The 24,193-nt window shown below is 39.4% G+C and overlaps 1 protein-coding gene across 5 annotated transcripts in view; it reads left to right on the top strand.

Moving 5' to 3' along the window:
* LOC105475102 (adaptor related protein complex 3 subunit beta 1) overlaps window positions 1–24,193 on the top strand; it is a 300,089-nt gene that overhangs the window by 44,458 nt on the left and 231,438 nt on the right. For all 5 annotated transcript variants that reach the window (XR_011624903.1, XM_071098787.1, XM_071098786.1 and 2 more), the window contains exon 3: window positions 13,475–13,549. Coding sequence is in view for 4 of the 5 variants with exons in the window: in XM_071098787.1 (XP_070954888.1) it covers window positions 13,475–13,549 (75 nt within the window). In the remaining variant the exon portion in view is untranslated. The remainder of the gene's footprint in view (window positions 1–13,474; window positions 13,550–24,193) is intronic.

Consider the following 24,193-nt stretch of genomic DNA (forward strand, 5'->3'; position numbering starts at 1 on the left):
GTTATTTGTTCCTTTTCTCTTGCTGCTTTTAGGATCCTTTCTTTATCCTTGACCTTTGGGAATCTGATTATTAAATGTCCTAGGGTAGGCTTCTTTAAGTTAAATCTGCTGGATGTTCTATAACCTTCTTGTACCTGAATGTTGATATCTTTCTCTAGGTTTGGGAAGTTCTCTGATATTATCCCTTTGAATAAACTTTCTACCCCCATCGATGTCTTTACCTTCTCTTTAATGCCAATAACTCTTAGATTTGCCCTTTTGAGGCTGTTTTCTAGATCTTGTAGGCATGATTCATTCTTTTTTATTCTTTTTTCTTTTGTCTCCTCTGATTGTGTATTTTCAAAGAGCCTGTCTTCAAGCTCATGAATTCTTTCTTCTGCTTATCAGTTCTGCTGGTAAGAGACTCTGATGCATTCTTCAGTATATCAACTGCATTTTTCAACTCTAGAATTTCTGATTGATTCTTTTTAACTGTTTCAATCTCTTTGTTAAATTTATCTGATACAATTCTTAATTCCTTCTCTATGTTATCTTGAATTTCTTTGAGTTTTCTCAAGACAGCTATTTTGAATTCTCTATCTGAAAGGTCACATATTTCTCTTTTTCCAGAATTGGTCCCTGGTGCCTTATTTAGTTTGGTGAGGTCGTATTTTCCTGGATGGTCTTGATGTTTATAGATGTTCATCAGTTTTTGGGCATTGGAGAGTTAGGTATTTATTGTAGTCATCACAGCCTGGGCTTGTTTATGCTTATCTTTCTTGGGAAGGCTTTCTAGTATTCACAGGGACTTGGGCCCCAAGCCCAATAATGCTGTGATTTTTGTAGCCTCATAGAGGTTGATGCTAGTAGATGTTCTTTGGTGTCTGGACATTGAAGAGTTAGGTATTTATTGTAGTCTTCACCCCCTTGGCATAATAGCCATCCTTCTTGGGAAATCTTTCCAGATGTTTGAAAGAACATGGGTGTTATAATCTAAGCTGTATTTGCTTTAGGGGGCACCCCAAGCCCAGTAACACTGTGGTTCTTGCAGACTCATAGAGGTGCTGCCTTGATGGTCTTGAAACAGATCTAGGATAATTTTCTGGGTTACCAGGCAGAGACTCTTGTTCTCTTTCCTTACTTTCTTCCAAACATACAGAGCCTCTCCTCTGTTTTGAGCTAGATAAAGCTGAGGATGGTGACATAAGCACCCCTGTGGCCACCAGTACTATATGCTGGGTCAGACTTAAAGCCAGCACAGCACTGGGTCTTGCATAAGGCCTGCTGTAACCGCTTCTTGGCTATTACCATATTTGCTCAAGGCCCTGGGGCTCCACAGTCAGCAGGTAGCAAAGCCAAACAGGCCTGTGCCCTTCCCTTAAGGGTGGCGAGGTCCCCCAGGCCCTGGATGAGTCAAGAAGTTCTGTCTGGGAGCCCTGGGAGTCAGGGACTAGAATCAGAAACCTTGGAAGTCTACCTAGTGTTCTGTTGTATTATAGCTGAGCTGGCATTCAAACCACAACGTGCAATCCTTCCCACTCTTCCCTCCCGTTTCCAAAGGCAGAGGAGCCTCAACCTGTAGCCACCACCACCCCAGGCCAGAAAGAGTACTGCCAGAGTACCCCCATAGTCCCTTAAGGCCCAAGGTCTCTTAAGTCAGCATTCACAAAAAGCTATCGGGGGTACCCTGGCAGTACTTTTCATGAATGCTGCTTGGCCTGGGACTCACCCTTCAGGGCAGTGGGCTCCCCTCTGGCCCAGGACATGTCCAGAAATGCTGTCCAAGAGCCAAGTTCTGGAATTGAGGACGCTAAGAACCCACTTGGTACTCTACCTTGCTGTGGGTGTACTGGTACCTAGGGTGCAAGACAAAGCCCCCTTTACTTTCCCCTCTGCTGTTCTCAAGCAGGAGTTTTGCCCCATATCCACCACAGCTGGGAATGTGCTGAGTCTCACCTGAAACCAACAAGCCTCAGTGGTTCACCCAAGGCCCTCAATGTAGTACCTGGGTATTGCTGCTGGTTATTCAGGGCCCAAGGGCTCTTCAGTTAGCAGATGATGAATGCTGCCACGCCTTGGCCCTTTCCTTCAAGGCAGCAAGTTCCTTTCTGGACGAGGGTGTGTCTAGGAATGTCATCTGGGAGTAGTTAGGTCCTGGAATGGGGGCCTCATGGCTCTGACTGGTGCCTTATCCTGCTGTGGCTGAGCTGGTATCCAAGATGCAAGACAACGTCCTCCCCACTCTTCCCTCTCCTCTTCTTAAGTGGAAGAGAGGGGTCTCTTTTGGAGCCACCAGCTGTGCAACCTGGGGTTAGGAGAGAGGTAATGTCAGCATTCCCTTGGCTGCCCCAGGTGTTGTCTCAGTATGTTGCATGCTCCCTCAGTCCATGTCTCTAGGCCTAATTCAGCCGTAGGACTTGCCAAAGAGTTGCAGTCCTTATGGCCTAGACTGTCTTTCAGGTTTACTTGGAGACACACAGTGCTGTAGCCCTCGGTGGCGAGGTTTTCCAGAGACTCAAGTTCAGACCTCTGGGATTTCTTTCTGGCTAGGGCTGGTTTAAATGCTCTGCCTGTGGGTGGGCATCAGCTGAGTTTGGTCTGGTTTTCCTTTCTGCTTTAACAGGACAGCACGGAGTTCAATGCCTCACAATTGCAGTATTCTCCCTTCCCCAGTGCCCAGAGATACCCTCCATACCATGCACTGCTGCTGGAAGAGGAGCCTCACCACTCTGAGGAAAAGGGTGGCGTTGGTGATTCAGGACTGTTTCTTTTATAATCTCTTCTGTGCCTCTTTCAGTGATATGAAGTTCAAACCAAGTCCTATGAGTGCTCGCCTGATTTTTGGTTCTTATGAAGGTGATTTTTTCTGTGTAGATAGTTGTTAACTTTTTTGTCCTTGAGGGGACGATTGGTGGAGCTTTCTATTGCACCATCTTGCTCTGCCTCTGAGATTGCTTTTTCTCTTTCTCTTTTAAAGAATCTGTTTTAACTGTCTGGACATGTAGATGTTTTTCATATTCTGAAGAAAAAGAAAATTTATTCAAGATGTGGTTTGTTTTTTCTTTACTGATTTGTTATGCTACTAATGAACCCTTTGATTCTAAAATTTTACATCTGTTTTACTTAGAGAATATTTGTCTGCTATTTATTTTCTCCTTTTTCTGTCTGCCAGTTCTCTCTTGGCCTTCCTATTATGTGTATATTATATTTCTTGGGTCCATCCTCTGTGTCTGCCTCTGCCTTCTCCCCTGTCAGATTGACCTCTCTAACCTTTCCTGTCATTTTTAGGATATGTTTTTGAGCTGGCATTTTAAGTCAGTTTAGAATTTTTGACATTATCCTTTCTTTTCTCATTATATTTTAAAATTTGGTAATTATGTCTTTATCTGAAAGTTTTCTTTGCTATTCCAAAGTCATTCTTTTTTCAAAAAATGCCATGTCCCCTCAAATCTCACTAGGAATATGAATTAGACGTATTTCCCATGGTTTTTCTCTTTTATGTCCAACTTTTTCCCCAGATAATTTATTCATACTTCTCCAGTAGATCCTCTTCTTTTGAACTGTGGAATGTTTTTATATGCCCTGTTACTGTTTTCCCCCTTAAGTCATCCTCAGAAAGCATTAGAGTTATCTATCTTGATTTTTTCCGAATTTCTATTTGAAATTGGTTCTGTTATAGACTCTAAATTCATAGGATCAATAATTTCAGGCTCCATTGTGAGATGAAGAGAGTAGTATTCATATTAATAAATTAAGTATTAGAAGACAAAGTGTCTATTTAGAATAGAATGGGACAAACAGATAGCTCAGGGTGAGGAGCCTGAGAGCACCCTTCCTTCTGTCTTTAATTGGTATGTCTTCATTATGTTCTTTGCTGTTTTTCTGTTTTTTTCCTTTATTTTTCTCTTTTGGTTTTAAGTATTCTTTGCGAATAGGTACTATATTCTGCTGTTTGGTATGTTGTCCTCAGGGTACTTCCCTGAAGATTATTAGAAAGACCAATATATTGGAGCCAAGGGCTTGTCTGATACTTAAGTAGTAGGTAAAATTAGGTCCACTTTTGATTAAGTAGTAAATTCATCCACTTATTTCTTAGGTTGTAACTAGATTGGTAGATGATTGTTTCCTAAAATGTTATCTTATGTGAACCATACCCCTGCGGAAATTTGTTGAAATTTCCGTTATGTGGCTAGTACTTTATCTGAAATAGAAAATATGCTGGATTATGCCATAGCAGAATAGTGATAACAGAAGAAAGAGCCAGAAGTTGAAGACAGATCATTAGAAATTATTCAGTGTGTGGCCAGACACGGTGGCTCATGCCTGTAATCCCAACACTTCAGGAGGCTGAGGATTATGTGAGTCTCGAGGAGTTCCGAGACCAGCCTGGGCAACAAAGTGAGACCCTGTCTCTACAGAAATACCAAAAAATTAGCCAGGTGTGGTGGAGGGTGCCTGTGGTGTCAGCTACACAGGAAACTGAGGCAGAAACACCACTTGCGCCCAAGAGGTTGAGGCTGCAGTGAGCCAGCATGGCACCATTGCAGTCTAGCCTGTGCGACACAGCAAGACTCTGTCTCAAAAAAAAAAAAAAAAAAAAAAAAAAAAATCATTCTGAAGAACAGAGATTGAAAAGAAATGAACAGAGCCTTGGAGTTTTGTTGGTTCATTCCAAAGATCTAACGTATGCCTCATTAGAACACCAGGAGAGGAGAAAGAGATTGGAGTAGGAAAGAATATTTGAAGAAATAATGGTGGAAAACTTCTGAAATTTGATGAAAGATACAATTTTTATTTTTATTTTTGAAACGGAGTCTCGCTTGGCTCACTGCAACCTCCGCCTCCGGGGTTCAAGCTGCTGCTTTAGTCTTCTGAGTAGCTGGGATGACAAGCACCTTCCCCGCCCACCACGCCCAGCTAATTTTTGTTCTTTTAGTGGAAACGAGGTTTTGCCATGTTGGTCAGGCTGGTCTCGAACTCCTGACCTCAGGTAATCCGCCCTCCTCAGCCTCCCAAAGTGCTGGAATTACAGACGTGAGCCACTGTGCCCGGCCAAGATACAAATTTATAGGTGAAAGAAGCTCAGTGAATGCCAGTTAGGAGAAACTGAAAGAAAACCATACATAAACACAGTAATTAAACAGTTGAAAACCAAAAATAAAGTCTTAAAAGTAGCTGGAAAAAATGATACATACAGGGCAACAATAATTTGAATAAGTGCAGATTTCTCATCAGAAGTCATGGCAACCAGAAGACAGTGGAACAACATGTTTCAAGTACTGAAAGAAAACTGTTAACCCAGAACTCTATATCCATTGAAAATATCCTTCAAGAATGAAGATGAAATAAAGACCAAGAGTATCCATTTCTAACATGTTTGCTTTAATGAAATGTTAATGGACGTTCTGTAGGCTGAAGGGAAATAATACTAGATGAATATTTAGGGGGACCAATCCAAATGATACATACATATAAAGGACTAATTTTATTCCTGAGTTATCCCACTATCTGAGAGGTTTTTTATATGGGTATAAATATAATATATATGATGGCTAAACATAAAAGCTAGTGGGGAGGTGGAAATAAAAGGGCCTATGTGGTTGCAGTGTTTCTGCATTTTTCTTTGTGTTTCTTTTTTTTTTGGGGACGGAGTCTTGCTCTGTTGCCCAGGCTGGAGTGCAGTGGCATGATCTCGGCTCACTGCAACCTCCGCCTCCTGGGTTCAAGTGATTCTTCTGCCTCAGCCTCCCAAGTAGCTGGGACTACTACAGGTGCGCACCACCACACCTGGCTAATTTTTGTGTTTTTAGTAGAGATGGGGTTTCACCATATTGGCCAGGCTGGTCTCGGACTCCTGACCTTGTGATCTGCCTGCCTCAGCCTCCCAAAGTGCTGGGATTACAGGCGTGAGCCACCATGCCCTACCAGTTTCTGCATTTTTCTTGCTGGTACAGTGTTAACTCTAAGAAGACTGTGTAAGGTTTGCTATATCTATATCTATGTATTTATATATCTGTTTATCTACCTATGTATCTGATAATCCGAAAAGTTAAAGATACGCTGTTTGAGCACAAAGGAGATTCATTTAAACTGCTATTGCTATAGATTACACCTATGACGCATTTTTATGAGGAACCAGTAAATTATATAAAAAGATATAGGCAGAAAGTTAATATCAAATAGGAAATACTAAAAATTTTCTAAGGAAAAGAGGAAAGAGCAAGTAGGAGAACAGAAAACACAGGGAATAAACAGAAAACAGATACTAAAATGGTAGACCTGAATTAACCATGTTAATAATTCTATTACATGTTAGTGGTCTGATGTTACCAATTAAAAGAGATCTTCATATTGGATAAAAATATGAAGATATAACTGTGATCTTTGTGAGAAACCCACTTTTAATATAATGACATAAGTTATAAGGAAGGAAAAATGCATACCATACAAACACTAACCAAAAAAAGCTCAAATCTATTAATATCAGAGAGGTAAACTTTTGAACAAATAGTATGATTAGGATAAAGAACATAACAATAAGAGTCATTTTCCTAAAAAGACATAATAATCTTAAATGTGTCTAACAACAGAGCTTCAAAAATGGAGTTAAAAAAAAAAACCTGTTAGAACTGAAAAGAAAGATGGACAAATTCACAATTATAGTTAGAGATGTAAGTGCTTTTCTCTTAAAAATCAGTAGAATAGGGAGATAGAAAACCAATAAGGAAATTTAAGACTAGAATAATATCAACTTATATGACCTAATTGACATTTATAGAGCACTCTACCCAACAGTAGCGAAATATACATTCTTTTTATGTGTTAGATAGACTACATTTTGGGCAATAAAACACAATCTTAACAAACTTAAAAGAATTAAAAGTATGCAAAGTATGTTATCTGACCATATAGAATTAAACTAAACACAGTCATTGGAAGAGATCAAAACATTTTTTAAATATTTGAAAATTAGAAATGATGAAATGATTCATGAGTCAAAAGTAAAAGTCACAAGGAAATTAGGATGAAATTGAAAAACCACATATCAAAGTTTGGAGGATTTAGGTAAAACAGTACTTACAAGGAAATTTATAGTAATAAAAGCTTATGTTTGAAAAGAAATATTTCCAATCAGTACTCTGAGCATCTACCTTAACAGCAGAAATAGAAGAGCAAATTAAACTCAAATTGAAACTAAAGAAAGAAATAATAAGGTAGAGTAGAAATCAATGAGATTGACTAGAGAAAAACAGTAGAGTAAAATCAGTGAAATGAAAAACTAGTCCTTGGAAAAGATTGATAAAATTGATAAATCTATAGACAGAGTGACCAAGAAAAAATAGAGGACAAATTATCAATATCAGAAATGCAAGACTCTGTTGACATTTAAGGGACAATTAGGGAATATTTCAGGCATCATTAGCCCCATAAATTTGACTACTTTGTTGAAATGAGCAAAGTCCTTGAAAGATAAGTTATGACGTTTACTCCAGAAGAACTAGATTATCTGAATAGTCCTATATCTAATAAAGTAATTGAAGTTTTCATTAAAAAAATTTCAACAGGGAACATTCAGTTCTACATAAGCTCTTCCAGAATATAGAATATGAGAAAATACTTCTAAATTCAATTTATGAGTTCAGTGCTATCCTGGTCTGAAAACTAGACAAAGACATTATGAAAAAATTAAGTTATGTCCATCTCCCTCATGAACGTAGAGGATTGGATGGAGAGTATATCAATCAAATTTCCCAAAATACAGTGCTGTTAGGCTATACCCATTGTAAGTGAAACATTGATGTTGGGGCTGAGGCCACCAAAGGTTGAAGAATGAAAAACAAGTAAAAGTCAAATGTGTGAAGTTAGAGAACAGGTATCAGAAACTAATCACTCTTTTAATTAGATGCCTGCAACCAGTGAATGTTCTTTGGGGACTCTGGAATTCCATCTTTACCTTGGGTAGAAGCTATCTAAGAGCTTAGCAGAGGGCATGATTAGAACCTAGGAGAGTTTAGAGCTACAAATGACCTTGTGTTATCTCCTCAACTTTGCCCAGCTGCTCCCTAAACATGACTTTCACCTTTTACCTGAAAACTTGTCTTCCTTTCTCACCTTTTATCTAGAGAGTCACCTTCAAAGGGCAGAATCGCTGGTACTGCAGCTTTTTCAAATATCAGGAACTTCAACCAAATAAAATAAAAAAAGGACATATTTTCCTGTGCTTTCCACCTGTGAACCTTACTTTTCCTGCAGGGCCCAAATTTGACTCCCCTCAATTCCTATGCTCCTTGTTCTGGGTAAAAGAGTACAAGGGGGCCGGGCGCGGTGGCTCAAGCCTGTAATCCCAGCACTTTGGGAGGCCAAGACGGGCGGATCACGAGGTCAGGAGATCGAGACCATCCTGGCTAACACGGTGAAACCCCGTCTCTACTAAAAAGTACAAAAAACTAGCCGGGCGAGGTGGCGAGCGCCTGTAGTCCCAGCTACTCGGGAGGCTGAGCCAGGAGAATGGCGTAAACCCGGGAGGCGGAGCTTGCAGTGAGCAGAGATCCGGCCACAGCACCCCAGCCTGGGTGACAGAGCGAGACTCCGTCTCAAAAAAAAAAAAAAAAAAAAAAGAGTACAAGGGGACACCAGGAACAGGGTTTTCACCTGAAGCAGAAGGGGGAAGGGTGGGAGAAGTATGTTATCTGAGTGGATAGGGAGGAATACTGAGAAGGACTGAGCTTCAAGGAGTCTTAGAGCTTCTTTGCTGAGCTTCAAGGAGTCTTAAAGCTTCTTTGCTGGTTTCTTCCTTTCTCCATGTTGGGAAGAGGGCTTGTGGGAAAAGGGCTTGTGGGGGTGCCTGTATAAACTGGCCATAAAAATATGGGACAATAAGTTGTGGAAAACCGCAAGAGGCCTCTGAGGAGGAAAGTCTCCTAATTGCCATCATGTTCCCATGCTCAGAGTGAGACCTGCTTTCTTATCTGTAAACACTGTGTTCAAGGAGAAAGACACTCCTTTGAAACACTGGAATGTGAACAGACGTGCAGACTCCTAGTTAAGCCCGCTCCCACTAGCTACTCTCCGATAAGTTAAAGATATGTTCTTTGAGCACAAAGGAGGTTCATTTAAACCACTATTGCTATAGATTACACCTATGACGCATTGCCTCCCTTTCACTGTTTCTCCCTGAACATCTGCTTCTCAGATCTAAGTGACTGTACTCAACAGTGTGGAGACCAGAGCTCTGAGTCTTTTGCAGCCTCCAAAAGTACAAGTGGCCCCCTGGCTCCTGACCTTTACTCTTTACTTGTCTCTTCTCAATCCTTTGTCTCCACCGGACTTTAGGTGCCCTATGGGTGGTGTTGAGACTGGTTCCCAACACTCCACAATTTCTACATTTTTTTTTTTTTTTGAGACATTGTCTCGCTCTGTCGCCAGGCTGGAATGCAATGGTGCGATCTTGGCTCACTATAACCTTTTCCTCCTGGGTTCAAGCGATTCTTGTGCCTCAACCTCCTGAGTAGCTGGGATTACAGGCACGCACCACCACACCCAGCTAATTTTTGTATTTTTAGTAGAGATGGGGTTTCACCATGTTGGCCAGGATGGTCTCCATCTCCTGACCTTGTGATCTGCCCACCTTGGCCTCCCAAAGTGCTGGGATGACAGGCGTGAGCCACCACGCTTGGCCACAATCTCTACTTTTAGGATTGTACTATGTCTTGTCCCTCAGTCTACTTCCCTGTCTGTCTGTCCTCCTGTAGTGATCTCATCCCTTTCCAAATGCATATTGCTAACCAGTGCTATCTCTTGTATTCTGTAGCCTTTATTCCCATATATTCAGCTGGCTTCTCAGCATATCTGAAACCAAACTCTGGATTACTCATCTCCCCAAATACCTGCTTCTTCCCTAGTCTTTCTCATCATGGTTAATGGCAATTCCATTTCTCCTGTTCGTCATTTGTAGTCCTTCTTTTTTTTTTTTTTTTTTTTTTTTTTTTTTTTGAGATGGAGTCTCATTCTGTTATGCAGGCTGGAGTGCAGTGGCGTGATCTCGGCTCACTGCAACCTCTGGCTCCCAGGTTCAAGTGATTCTCCTGCCTCAGCCTCCCAAGTAACTGGGATTACAGGTGTCTGCCACCATGCCTGGCTAATTTTGTGTTTGCGTGTGTATGTGTGTGTTTTTAGTAGAAATGGGGTTTCACCATGTTGGCCAGGCTGGTCACAAACTCCTGGCCTCACGTAATCTGCCTGCCTCGGCCTCCCAAAGTGCTGGAATTACAGGCAGTTGTTCTTCTTAATTCATGTCCCTTCTTTCTTATATCATATATAATCTATTTTCAGAATAAATCCCAAATCTAGCCCATTCTCACTATGGTCACTATCTTTGCTCTGTATAATTGCAGTAGCCTTCTGTTTTCCATGCTATCATATCTTCTGGTCTATTTTTCACATCGCAGCCAGAAAGATCCTTTTAAAATATGAGTCATTGCTAAATATTTAATGATGTCTTTCCTCTGCTCACAACTCTCCATTGGTCTCCTGCTTCAGTCATAGTAAAAGGCAATTCGTTTTACAGTAGTTTATACATTTCTGACCTTATCTGTCATCATTCTTCCCCACACTTACTCCAGTCTGACTCTCCTGGCCTCCTATTCCTGGCACATGCCATGCCTAAACCATTGTTTCCCTAGCTAGTCACATGGATCCCCTTCTCTCTTCCTTTGCATCCCTGCCTAAAGGAAGGCCTTTTCTGACCACCTTATATAAAAGAGCAACTCTCACCTCCACCTCAGCACTTCTCATCCCCCGATACTGCTTTATTTTTCTCCACAGTAGTCTATTGCCACCTCACTATTATTGTTTATTGACCTTCGCCCCATTAGAATGTAACCACCACATGGGCAAGGACTTTGTATTGGTTATGGTTGGATCCCTAAGACCTAGGATAGTCCCTGCTAGAAAGTATCCTCTCAGCACATATTTGTTGAGTGAATTTGATTGTGGTGTTTTTTTCCTTCCTCATATTTGAATAACATTCTGCAGAATAAAGTTAGATAGTCATGGAGTAGGATACCATAGGACAGGATGTCTGACTTTAGGTAATCATTGAATGAATGAATTAATTAATTAATTAATGGCAGGGGTCCTACAGAACATTAATCCCTCTCTTATTTCAAAGATGAGAAAATGGAGAGAGGTGTACAAATCATAGAAAGATGTCTTAGCTTCAGTATTTTGTAAACCCTCCAAAATGCTCAGCAGGTTTCACAAAATACTCAAATCAAAAGAGTGTCACAGGTAAGGAAATAGAATATAAAAAGACTAGCTTGTATTCAAGAATATTTTAAGGCTATCATTTAGAAAGGGCATATAAGAAATTGCTAACGGGGATTATAATGCTAAAAATATCATATAATATTTATATAACATGTGTTGTAAATTAATAAAGCCAATACCTTTTTAAAGGTAGTTTGTTAGATATGGTGTGTAATTCATAAGGAATCCCTTTCCCCCAAGTTGCTCTATAGTTTGAACTTTATTTTGTGGTTACCAAAGTCTGGACTTTTAAAAGACATAAAGTTATAATCTGAGAATGAGAAAGACAAAATGGGAATACAGATAGATATAAAACTAAAATAAATAGAAATGTAAGATAGTGCACAGGAAATTCCAAATAATAAGTGTAGATTAAAATATTCTAGAGGAGGCTGCACATGGTGGCTCATATCTGTAATTCCAGCACTTTGGGAGGCTGAGGGGAGTGGATCACTTGAGGTCAGGAGTTCAAGACCAGCCTGGTCAACATGGCGAAACCCCATCTCTACTAAAAATACGAAAATTAGCCAGTGGTGGCATCAGGTGCCTGTAATACCAGCTACTTGGAAAACTGAGGCAGGAGAATCGCTTGAATTCAGGAGGCGGAGGTTGCAGTGAGCCAAGATTGTGCCACTGCATTCCAGCCTGGGCGACAGGGTGAGATTTTGTCTTTAAAAAAAAAAAAAAATTCTGAAAGAAATTAGGAATGGATGACACAGTGGGCCAGGTGTCAGGAGATGGCTCTAGCAAGGGAGAAGGAGTAGAATTTGATGATGCTTTAGACAGAAGGGTAGAACTTAGAAAGCTGGGGCCATGATCTGAGCAGAGGCATTGTGGGGCAGCCAGAGAATGTTCTAGTAGTGAGTAAGGTCAATTTAATAGGGCCTTAGGTCAGAGAGCTTAAGAAGGGATGTTAGTGTACATTGTGAAAATATATGAATATTACATAAAATCGTTTGAACTCTAGACAGAAGCTTTTGAAAGCTTTTAGGGGGGCTGACATGTACAAAGTAGTGTTTTAAGCATATTAAACTGTCAGTGATGTACATTATGGATAGAAAGAGGAGACTGAAAAGTTCTCTGTGAGGTGATACTGACCTGTGTTAGGATAATAGCAGTGGAAGGGATTAACATAAGTGTTGTGAGAAGTATTAGCAGGACCTAGTTACTGTGTAGAAGTGAGACGAGACCAGGGTAATTCTGTGGTTTTTAGTGTCTAGGAGAACTGTGGAAATAGGAAATTCTCTCATGAATGTCATTTTATCATGAAGGATGAATTTGGCTTTAGACATAGCAAGTTTGGTATGAGAGCCAGCTAATGATGTCTAGTTAGAGATTTAGAACTCAGGCTGGATTAGGGCTACAGTTTTGGGGAATTTACACTCGCATATAGAGGTGAGAGTTAGTCCTAATGGTGAATGAAATCTTAGGAGTTTCAGAGATTGTAGAACAGTGTAGGCTGAAAAGATGGTGGTGCACAGAACTTTAGTGGGCAGAGGAAGAATGTTTTGTGAAGGAAACTTTGAAAAGCAATGGTTGCAGAAGTAGGGTAACCTATGAAAAGAAAGCCAAGGGTCACATAAGTAGTTGATTCGAAGTAACATTCATCCCTCCCTCAACTCCCCCATTGCAAATGCAGTACATCTTTAATGTCAGATCCTGGAAAATAGACAATAGCAAAAATATTTTTAGAAAGCTTTTACCCAGCCTGGGCAACATAGTGGTACCCTGTCTCTACAAAAAAAATTTGAAAATTAGCCAGGCATGATGACACATGCCTGTAGCCTCAGCTACTCAGACGGCTGAGGAGGGGGATCACTTGAACCTGGAAGGTCGAGGCTGCAGTGAGCTGTGATTGAGCCACTGCACTCCAGCCTGGGTGACAGAGTAGGATCTGTCTAAAAAAATTTAAAAAAAAAATTACTTACAACCCAGTTAGCCAGAGAAAACTATTAAAATATTTAAATGCATATCTTAAATTACTAAATATTTCTTCTTTATTGTGTCTATGTATTTGTGTATTTATATTGCTATACAAGAGAGTGTTTATTATTTGCTGTAAATAGTTGAGGTAAGGTGATTCAAAAAGAGTTCAGCTGTTAATTATATAGCTTATTTGTTGACATAATCTTCTAAATATTTAATATATATAGAATTTCCTATATTGTCTGTTTTGTATACTCTTCAGATGATTGCAAAAGGGAAAAATGCATCTGAACTGTTTCCTGCTGTTGTGAAGAATGTGGCCAGTAAAAATATTGAGGTACTGTTTTGATCTATAATTTTTATGATTCCTTTTGTTTTCATGGGACCATACACTTTTCATGTAGTGTAATGCAACATAAGGTACTTAAGTATCACTAGATTTTTGTTATGATTAAAATGTCCTTAATTTTAAATGTAGGTAAGATCGAACAAAAAGTAGACACAATCCTAGCTTTGGAGTTTTGGTAGAGAATATGAAAAGCAAAACAGATTGATTCACCTGACTGAACAATGGTAAGTTGTTGAGTTTTCACCTGTTCCTAGAGGCCCGTTTAGTTTAAATTGTGTTCCAGGGACTGAATTTTAAGATAGCATATGTCCAGTGAAAACGACCTGGTCGGGTATATCCAGACCTTGATGATGTGGGGCTCTTTGGGACTTCTAGGACTGAACCCAAGAATATTTCCCAAGTTTCTTAGACTACTCATGACATGTACTAAGCACTCAGTACATATATGTGGATTTATTGAATGAACATGTCCCAGTAAAATGCTATTTTCTGTAAGCTAGACTGATATAGTCTAGTATTAAGATTACATTCTCCTCTCCACCCTGGTTAATTGATAAATTAATTGAAAAAGCCTGGTTAATTGATAAATTTTTCTCAGTTTAAAGCTTTAAAGCTTTTCCCTCACCATGAAATTAAAAATGTGTTACTGCTGCTATTTGTTTGCCATTTTATTGGCAGATGACGAAGCTCATTAACAAATAACAGAAACATTCTAATCCAGGGAATGTGGTTATGGTAACAGAGAGAGAAAGTGCACAAACATTTTTGCACGGGCAAGTGTGAGAGTGGAAGGAGGATGGGTGTGTGATTTCAGAGGGTTCGCTAATTTTGTAGTTACGATTTTATTTTTTGTGCACAGTATGGTCATTTTTTGCTAGTGAAGTTGTTTCTGTTTTGTTTGATGATTTTAAATATTCAAAGTATTCTTGCCAGCAAAACCAACCAGAGAAAAAGAGAGAAAACATTTTGGAGCTAATGCTTTTAAAATATTACTTTACTAAATGTGATCGATAGTGTTGGTGAGAGAGGGATTTTAAATCTCCCAATCATGATTTTGATTTTTTTTGCTTTTTTATTGAGACAGGGTCTCATTTTGTCACCCAGGCTGGAGTGCAGTGGTGTGATCTTGACTCACTACAGCCTCGACCTCCTGGGTTCAAGCGACCCTCCCACCTCAGCCCCTCAAGTAGCTGGGACTACAGGCATGTACAACCATGCTTGGCTAGTTTTTTATTTTTATTTTTTGTAGAGACAGAGTTTTGCCATGTGGCCTAGGCTAGTCTCTAACTCCTGAGCTCAAGCAATTCACCTGCATCAGCCTCCCAAAGTGCTAGGATTACAGGCGTGACCAACTGTGCCCGGCCTTTTTTTTTTTTTTTTTTTTTTTTTTTTGAGGCAGGGTTTCTTTCTTATCTCTCAGGCTGGAATGCAGTGGCATGGTCGTGGCTTACTGTAGCCTTGACCTCTTGGGTTTTAGGTGATCCTCCTTCCTCAGCCTCCCAAGTAGCTGGGACTACCGGTGCATGCCACCACATCCAGCTAATTTTCGCATTTTTAGCAGAGACAAGGCTTCACCATGTTGCCCAGGCTGGTTTCGAACTCCCAGGCTCAAGCAGTCTGCCAACTTTGGCCTCCCAAAGTGCTGGGAGTACAGGCATGAGCCATCGCTCCTGGGCTGATTCTGGAATGTTTTATTTTTCCCCTTAATTTAGTATTTTTTGCTTATTTTTAAAAGTACTCCTATTAGGCATAACTCTTTTTGGGTTTTCCTGATGAATTGACCTTTTTATTATAAAATAAATCCTTTATTTTTGTTAATATGTTTTGTCTTAAAGCATATTTGATTTGTTATTAGTATTGCCACTCCAACCTTCTCATATCATTTTTATTCATTTGCTTTCAGCTTGTCTGCCTATATCTAGTGTGCATCTGTTGTTGACAGCATATAGTTGCAGCTTTCCCTACATCCTGTGTGTCAATCTCTTCCTTTTAATTGGAGTGTCTATTTTGCTAACGCTTAATTTAATTATTGATCTACTTAGATTTGAGTCTACTATTTTTCTTTTCTCTTTGTCTCTTTTATTTTTTTCTTTTTCCTATTCCTTTTTTGGGTTAACTAGAAACATTTTAAAATTTCATTTTAGTTTTTTTCCAACTTGCATTTCTTGGCATATATGACAGTGGTCCCATATGATTATAACACTGTATTTTTACTGTGCTTTTTCTATGTTTAGATACACAACTACCTACCACTGTGTTATAGTTATCTACAGTATTGAGTACAGTAACATGCTGTACAGATTTGTAGCCTAGGAGCAATAGGCCATATCAGTAGTCCCCAACCTTTTTGGCACCAGGGACCAGTATTGTGGAAGACAATTTTTCCCTGGACCCTGGGTGGGTAGGATGGCTTCAGGATGATTCAGAAGCATTACATTTATTGTGCACTTTATTTCTATTATTACATTGTAATATATAATGAAATAATTATATAACTCACCATAATGTAGAATCAGTGGGAGCCCTGAGCTTGTTTTCTTACAACTAGATTGTCCCATCTGGGGTGTGATAGGAGACAGTGACAGATCATCAGGCATTAGATTCTCATAAGGAGCACGCAGCCCAGATCCCTCTTGTGTGCTGTTTACAATAGGGTTCGCAATCCTGTGACAATCTAATGCTGCTGTTGATCTGACAGCAGGCAGAGCTCAGGGGGTAATGCAAGCAATGAGGAGCAGCTGTAAATACAGATGAAGCTTTGCTCGCTTGTCGACTGCTCACCACCTGCTGTGTGGCCTGGTTCCAACCCCTGGGGTATATCATATATCCTAGGTGTGTAGACCCCTGGTCTTTATCATATATCCTAGGTGTGTAGTAGGCTATACCATGTAGGTTTGTGTAAGTGCACTCTGTGGTGTTTGCACAACAATGAAATTGTCCAACAACGCATTTTTCAGAACATTGTTAAGCAATGCATCACTGGATTGTAGAATTTTAAGGATAGGTATTTTAAACCTACTTTTTTTGTGGAAACAGGGTCTCACTCTGTTGTCCAGGTTGGAGTGCAGTGGCACGATCTTGGCTCACTACAACCTCTGCCTCCCTGGTTCAAGTGATTCTCCTGCCTCAGCCTCCCGAGCAGCTGGGATTACAGGCTTGTGTCACCATGCCCATGTAATTTATTTTTTGTATTTTTAGTAGAGCCAGGGTTTTGTCGTGTTGCCCAGGCTGGTCTGGAACTCCTGAGCTCAAGTGATTTGCCCACCTTGGCCTCCCAAAGTGCTGGGATTACAGGTGTGAGCCACCACATTCAGCCTAAACCTACTTTTACAAACGATTTCATATTTTCAAGTATGCTTCTTGCTTTTTTTTTTTTTTTTTGGGACTGTAGTGGCATGAACACAACACACTATAGCCTTCACTTCCTGGGCTCAAGTGATCCTCCTGACTTAGCCTTCTGAGTAGCTGGGACCACAGGTGTGTGCCACTACTCCTGGCTCATTTAAAAAATATTTTGTAGAGATGACGTCTCCATGTTGCCCAGGCTGGTGTTGAACACTTGGGCTCAGGTGATCCTCCTGCCTTGGCCTCCCAAAGTGCTGGGATTATAGGTGTGAGCCACTGTGCCCAGCCCTTAATTTTTTTCATTAAATAGGAAGTGCATTCTATATTTCAGATAGATGAATTTTTCTATCAAAATGAAATAGTTGTTATAAACTCAATTACACTAAATTGGATAAACCAAAATCAAAACACTTGTATTGTTGTGGCCAGTTTATGAATTAAATTAATACTGGATTTAAATGACTTGATAAACCATACTTTCTTTCTAGAACACCAATTAATGGAAGAAATCTGTGTAGATTGTATATTTCTTGAGTAAAATCAATTTTACTTATGATTAATTTAGTAGATATTTATTAAACATTATGTGCTTATTGCCATATATAATTCTGAATTGATAATTTTAAACTACTCTCCCTTTGATAACCTTATGGCCATGCTATCTGAACTTCTACTTTGATATGTTTATTAGTTTTATGGCCTATGGTATAAGAAAGTCCAAATATCTGGAAAAAATCAACATTTAACTTAGAAAAATTATGAGGCATAGGTGAAGCTTGTCTTAATGTTATCAGGAATAGAGTCTCTCAGTAGCAATAGGAATAATTGCTAATATTAAAAAAACCTGTCTGACCTAGGTTATTAGTGCTTTACATAGATCCACTCATTTTGCCCTCACAAATAACCCTGTGGGGCTGGTTCTGTCATTACTTGTGTTTTATGTTTGAGGACAAGATGGTAGAGAGGTTAAATTAGCTGATCAAGGTCACACAGCCAGCGTGTGGCAGTCAGAATCCAAAGCTAGGCTGCTTGGCTTCAGAACCCATCTTAGCCCATTCAGCGCCATCTTTCCTGTTTGATGATTCCTTCCTCTCTTTTCTTTCTTAATATTATTGACTCCTTATCAATGTCTGGTATTAGCCATCCTTTGGGAGGTACCTGGTATTGGCATTTTTTTTTTTTTTTTTTATGTTTTAGTTATGGGTAGAAATGACCAAGTCCTTAGAAATTGGTGGTAAATTGGCTAGTTCCCTCAGGACTTCTAGTTCTTGTTGTAAACAGAAAATTCCATACTAATTATTGTTCCTTCAGAACTATTTTACTATTCAAATAGTTATCAGTAGGAGAACTTTTCCATTTGTTCATATTTTCCCTTTACAATTAGATTCTGGTATGCTGACTAATGTTCTGTTACAAAAATGTCAATATAAACATAATTATTGGTCTATTTGTTTTGGATTTCTTTCCTTCTTTAAATACCTTGTTTATTTTATTTTTTTGAAACATGCTTAAGCCTTTAATGTTTTGGGAAAATTGACATAAATTTCTTAAAACTTATGTTCAGAAATTGAATGTTTCATTCCTCTCAAGTGCAAAATTTCATTTTTACAAGTACATGCTACTGTAGACACACAGGTGAGCTGTACGTCATCTACCATTAAATGTCAAATGATACCAAAAGTGACCTAGTAAGCAATCAGTGGTTATAGCACAAAAATAATCAAAGGTTTAGTCAATAACTCATGAAGTTTGATGTACTAGTATTGATACGTTAATTAAACAGATCTGTCTGTGTTCTTCCAGCCTACTGGGGCTCTGCTATGATTAGCTTTACAGCAAGGAGTGTTATAACATTGAATGAAAGTAACCGATCAGAGAATGATGTAGTCACGGAGCTTTAACTACTCCCATTTCTGGTCACAGAATGGTTTCAGGGAAGGTAGGCTTTCTTTGCACACCTGCAGCCTGTCAGTGCATAGGCCTCTTGTGGTCAATATTGATTGATTCTTATAACAGAAGTAGAACAAATTTAGTGTTTTGCAACCTTCTGTGATTTAATATTGTTATGCTTTTTGCCATAACAGTCACAGAAATCCTTCTCCAATAGTGAGTAATTATAGCAATGCCTGCTAGCTCAGCTGTGGTTCTGAATGTTTCAGTATTGCCAATATAAACTCTGTGATATATTCTAGAGTTCATAATCCAGTTTTAAAAGCTGGCTGTACTTGGTGAATAAAGGTATTGCTGAGAAATAAATTGTAAGGGGATGAGGGAGAACTGGGCCCATTCTTCCTCAAAACTTTCCAGAGAACTGTAGTGTGAGATCTGAATATAATTAGTAAAGAGAAAGAGTATTTTAAAAGAAAAATTTAAAAAACCAAACCAGCTGTGTTGGTGTGCACCTGGAGTCCCAATTACCAGGGAGGCTGAGGCAGGAGGATCTCTTGAGCCCAGGAGTTTGAGGCCAGCCTGGGCAACAGAGTGAGACCCTATCTCTCTTTAAACACACACCCACACCGCCACCCCCACCCACTGACAAACACACACACACCCCTCCCCACACACCCACATACACCAAAAAAACAACCAAACTAACAAGTTAAAGGCTTTGGAGGGACTCTTTCCAATGCCTGTTGTTTTCCTCATAGTATGTTGGTGTCTTTCTATACTTTGCTGTTCAATGAATTATACCCACTGGTGTGGGAAGTTAGATCCTAGATAGAGTACTCTAATGTCTTAATTTTTTTCAGTCTACAGTTGGTCTGGAATGTGATCCAGCTGATAAGTACTGATCTTTTACTGTATGCCAAGCAATGTGATAGGTCCTTGTAATATGCAGGTGAATAAGGAATGGTTGTTGTACTAAATAGTCTCATGTTCACTCCCAGGCAGATGGGTGAAATTACTTATTTTGATATATTGAAAGTGTTGTTAATCAATCAGTCAATCAACTGCTGATACATTGATATATATTTGATATATTGACTGCTGTTAATCAGTCAACCATGTGTTAATTGCTTTCTACCATTGCTGTATTATTCTTAGGAACTTTAAATCTAGTTGAGGAAAAAGTTATCTATCCTATCCTCAAATAGAGAAGTGCTTCTAAAACTGTGATCTAAGAATTTTAAAAACTTATATTTACACTTAAATATAATCTGAAACATTATAGTTTGAATCATTTGGTTTCCATCTTATAAACTAGTATCATCTATTTTTGGAACCAATTTTTTGTATTCTTGTGTAACATCACTTGGTTCCAAGTCATCATTTAAAGGAACAGTGTTTCACAAATATGTGTATTTTGGGTTTGAAAAATTCTGAAGATTGAGAAGCACTAATTTAAACCAAGACAGTGTAAAGAGTCTACTTGTGAATATAGATGGAAAGTTCATTGATAATAGAGATGGGGATCTATGGAATGAAGTCATTACCACCTTTTACTACAGTTGTAAATTTCTTGTTGGATTTTTTTTATAATAATACTACAATGATGTTGTTTTCAAATGAGAAGATGTGCAATTGGGGTTAAAAAAACAGTGATTTAAAGCATTCTTCATTTATAAATGTATATATTATAATAAAATATGATTTTTTTCCTGCCTTAAAAGGTAAGAGCCTCTATTAAGGACATTTTATTCTTAAATGGTTTAATTTTCACTAGGTTTTCAGATGCTCTTTGGGGAAGAGTTGTCTCCTCTTTTGTTGGGGTACCTTAATAGAAATACCTGAGGACTGCCGTCATAGGCCACAACATGTAGTAGTTAGGAACATGCCCGTTTGCATCCTGATTCTGCCACTTGCTAGCTCTGTGACTTTGGGCAAGTTATATAAACCTCTGAGCCTTACTTTCCTCATCTTTGAGAGGGGGATAATTGTACCTAGGATAGGTATGAGAATTAAACGAGTAATGTAATGTAGATGTAGGGCCTCACATTTAAATTCTGGCTGGAAAGTTACAGCAGATTGAGGTGAAGAACAAAAGCTATCGCAGGCAGTTTTCCTTTCATATTCTGTATTTCCTAATTAATGTTAATACTAGCCAGAATGACAAGGATACTTTTAGAAAAGAAAGGCTACGCTGGGCACGGTGGCTCACGCCTGTAATCCCAGCACTTTGGGAGGCCGAGGTGGGTGGATCATCTGAGGTCAGGAGTTAAAGACCAGCCTGACCAATATGTTGAAACCCCATCTCTACTAAAAATACAAAAATTAGCCGGGCGTGGTGGCATGCACCTGTAATTCCAGCTACTCGGGAGACTGAGACAGGACAATCGCTTGAACCCAGGAGGCGGAGGTTGCGGTGAGCTGAGATCACACCATTGCACTCCAGCCTGGGCAACAAGAGCAAAACGCCGTCTCAAAAAGAAAAGAAAAAGAAAAAGAAAAAGAAAAAAAAAAAAACGAAGGCTGAGGAACTTCCCCAGGTGAAAGAAGACTGAGGAGACATGAAAACTTAAATATGATGCATGATCCCAGATCAGGAAAAATACTATAAATATAGGATGTTATTGAGAAATTCTAAATAGGGATTATTTATTAGATAATAGGATTGCATTGATGTTACATTTCCTGAATTTTGTAATTGTAATGTTAGCAATTGAAAAACATAGATGAAAGCTGCTGGGTGTGGTGGCTCACGCCAGTAATCCCAGCACTTTGGAAGGCCAAGGCGGGTGGATCACTTGAGATCAGGAGTTCATGAGCAGTCTGACCAGCATGGCAAAACCCCGTCTCTACTAAAAATACAAAAATTAGCTGGGCGTGGTGGCGTGCACCTGTGGTCCCAGCTACTCGGGAGGCTGAGGCAGGAAAATCGTTTGAACCCAGGAGGCAGAGGATGCAGTGAGCTGAGATCGTGCCACTGCACTCCAGCCTAGGAGACAGAACAAGACTCTGTCTGAAAAAAAAAAAAAAAGACAGAATAAAACATAAATGAAGGCTATATGAGGCCTCAGTGAACTAGTCTTGGAACTTTTCAGTAGGTTGTTTTGAAGGATGATATCTGAAACAAGACTGTTGCTTACTATAGCAAGGGACAACTATGCTTTTTAGGCACAGTTTCTCTGGACATAGAGATGGCTGATATTATTGTGGATTATTGGGAAGGACAGTCTTCAGGGATTCATGGACTTTCAGGGTCCTAAGTGGTTTGATATCATCTGTAGATGTGTGGTCATGTGGGTGAGACTGCTCTTGATTGATTGGCACTCAGAGGTGGGTGTATGGGAGTGCAGTTGTTCCTGACTGGCTAACTTTCACAAGCAAGAGGCTGTCACAGATTGGTTGACTTGAGAAAACTTGTTCATTCAGGTGCCTTTTTATTGCTCTGTTGAACAGGTTTAAAATAGTTGTGGCTACATGTTGCCAAGGCTACAGAAAAATGCGTCTCTCTGAGGAATGTGGGAACTTAAAAATATTACCAATTTGAAATTTTTTTATAATTAAAGAATTTAAAGTATTATAAGAATCACAGCACTATTATTTTGTTTTGAAGGCCATCTGGAAAGATGAGATTCACCCCTGTTGTGAAATACCTATATTGTTTTATCTGAACCCAAAGTAATTAATATTCCTTTTAAGATAGTATGGAAAGATGTAAAGAGTGAAAGTCACTGGTTAATACCATCGCACAGAGATAGTGACTATTAACATTTTATTGTATAGATTTCTGAATTTTGTGCTTACTTGGCTTGAATCTTAGCTCTTCTATTTAATAGATACAGTACTTTGGTCAACTTGCTTACCCTGTCTGTGTTTCATTTTCTTATCTGTAAAGTAAGAATAAATACTTGTTTGTTGAGTTGTGAGGATAAAATGAGTTAATTTAAGTAAGACATTTAGAACAGTGTCTGACATGTAGTTAATGCTACATATAAGGATTTGCTATTATTACTATATTATGTCCATTCTAAGACATATGTTTGCTATTTTAAAGTTTCTGCAGTTGGGATTTAACTTAACAACTGGTGGTGATTACGATAGGTGGTGTTTTCTGTTCGTTTGTTGTTGTTCTTTCCTTTGTGGCCCATAACATAATGGTATGTTTTACAACTGGTGGTCTATCTTAGACTGCATAAAATACAGTATGTGGGCATCTATTTTTTTTAATACAGAAGTGAGATCATACAATGCATACTGTTTTACACCTTTAAAAAATTTTAGGCCAGGTGCGGTGGCTCACACCTATAATCCCAGCACTTTGGGAGGCTGAGGCAGGTGGATCACCTGAGGTCAGGAGTTCAAGACCAGCCTGGCCAAATTGTTGAAACCCCATCTCTACTAAGAATACAAAAGTTAGCTGGGCGTGTTGGTGCGTGCCTGTAATCCCAGCTACTCGGGAAGCTGAGGCAGGAGAATTGCGAATTGCTTGAACCTGGGAGGCGGAGGTTGCGGTGAGCCCTGAGATTGCGCCACTGTACTCCAGCCTTGGTGACAGAGCGAGACTCTGTCTTTAAAAAAAAAAAAAAAAAGCCTTTTTCAAGGACGTATTTTCCTTTCTTTCCTTTTCTTTTTTTCAGATGGTGCCTTGCTTTGTCACCCAGGCTGGGGTGCAGTGGCGTGATCTTGGCTTGCTGCAACCTCCGCCTCCCGGGTTCCAATGATTCTCCTGCCTCGGCCTTCCGAGTAGCTGGGATTACAGGCATGGGCCAGTATGCCCAGCTAAGTTTTTTGTATTTTTAGTAGAGATGGGGTTTCACCATGTTGGCCATGCTGGCCTCCAACTCCTGACCTCAGGTGATCCACACATCTCAGCCTCCCAAAGTGCTGGGATTACAGGTGTGATCCACCGTGCCTGGCCACAAGGACATATTTTCAATGTCCTACAGATTTATTTAATTTTGTATAGTGGATGAATAGTATAGTGTTACATGGATGAACTGTCATTTGTTTACTGTTCATCTACTAGGACTCTTTATTGTTTAATTTTTGCTCTCGTGGAAGATTTTAGTAAGTGGAACCTGGGGACGCGGGATAACTTAGGATAACCTGAGTGGAGATTGAGAGAAAAGTGCAAGTTATATTTGGGGCTGTTTCTGTTTGACTATAAAAGGAGGTTTCGAACAGATTATAAACTGAATTGAGTACTAGGTTAAGAGCTTTAGATTTTGTTTTAAGGTTTTGTGGAGCCATTCAACATTGAAGAGTAATTGGCAAAAAGATTTTCATTTCCTTTATAACTCAGTCCATATAGTATAGATGAATGGATTGATATAAACTTAAAATGGTTGTGTTTAACATTTTTATCAACGATGAAGATGTACAAAGTTTGTTTTCTCATTAAGT

The sequence above is a fragment of the Macaca nemestrina genome, chromosome 6 (assembly GCF_043159975.1).
Source record: "Macaca nemestrina isolate mMacNem1 chromosome 6, mMacNem.hap1, whole genome shotgun sequence".
NCBI classification, from domain to species: domain Eukaryota; kingdom Metazoa; phylum Chordata; class Mammalia; order Primates; family Cercopithecidae; genus Macaca; species Macaca nemestrina.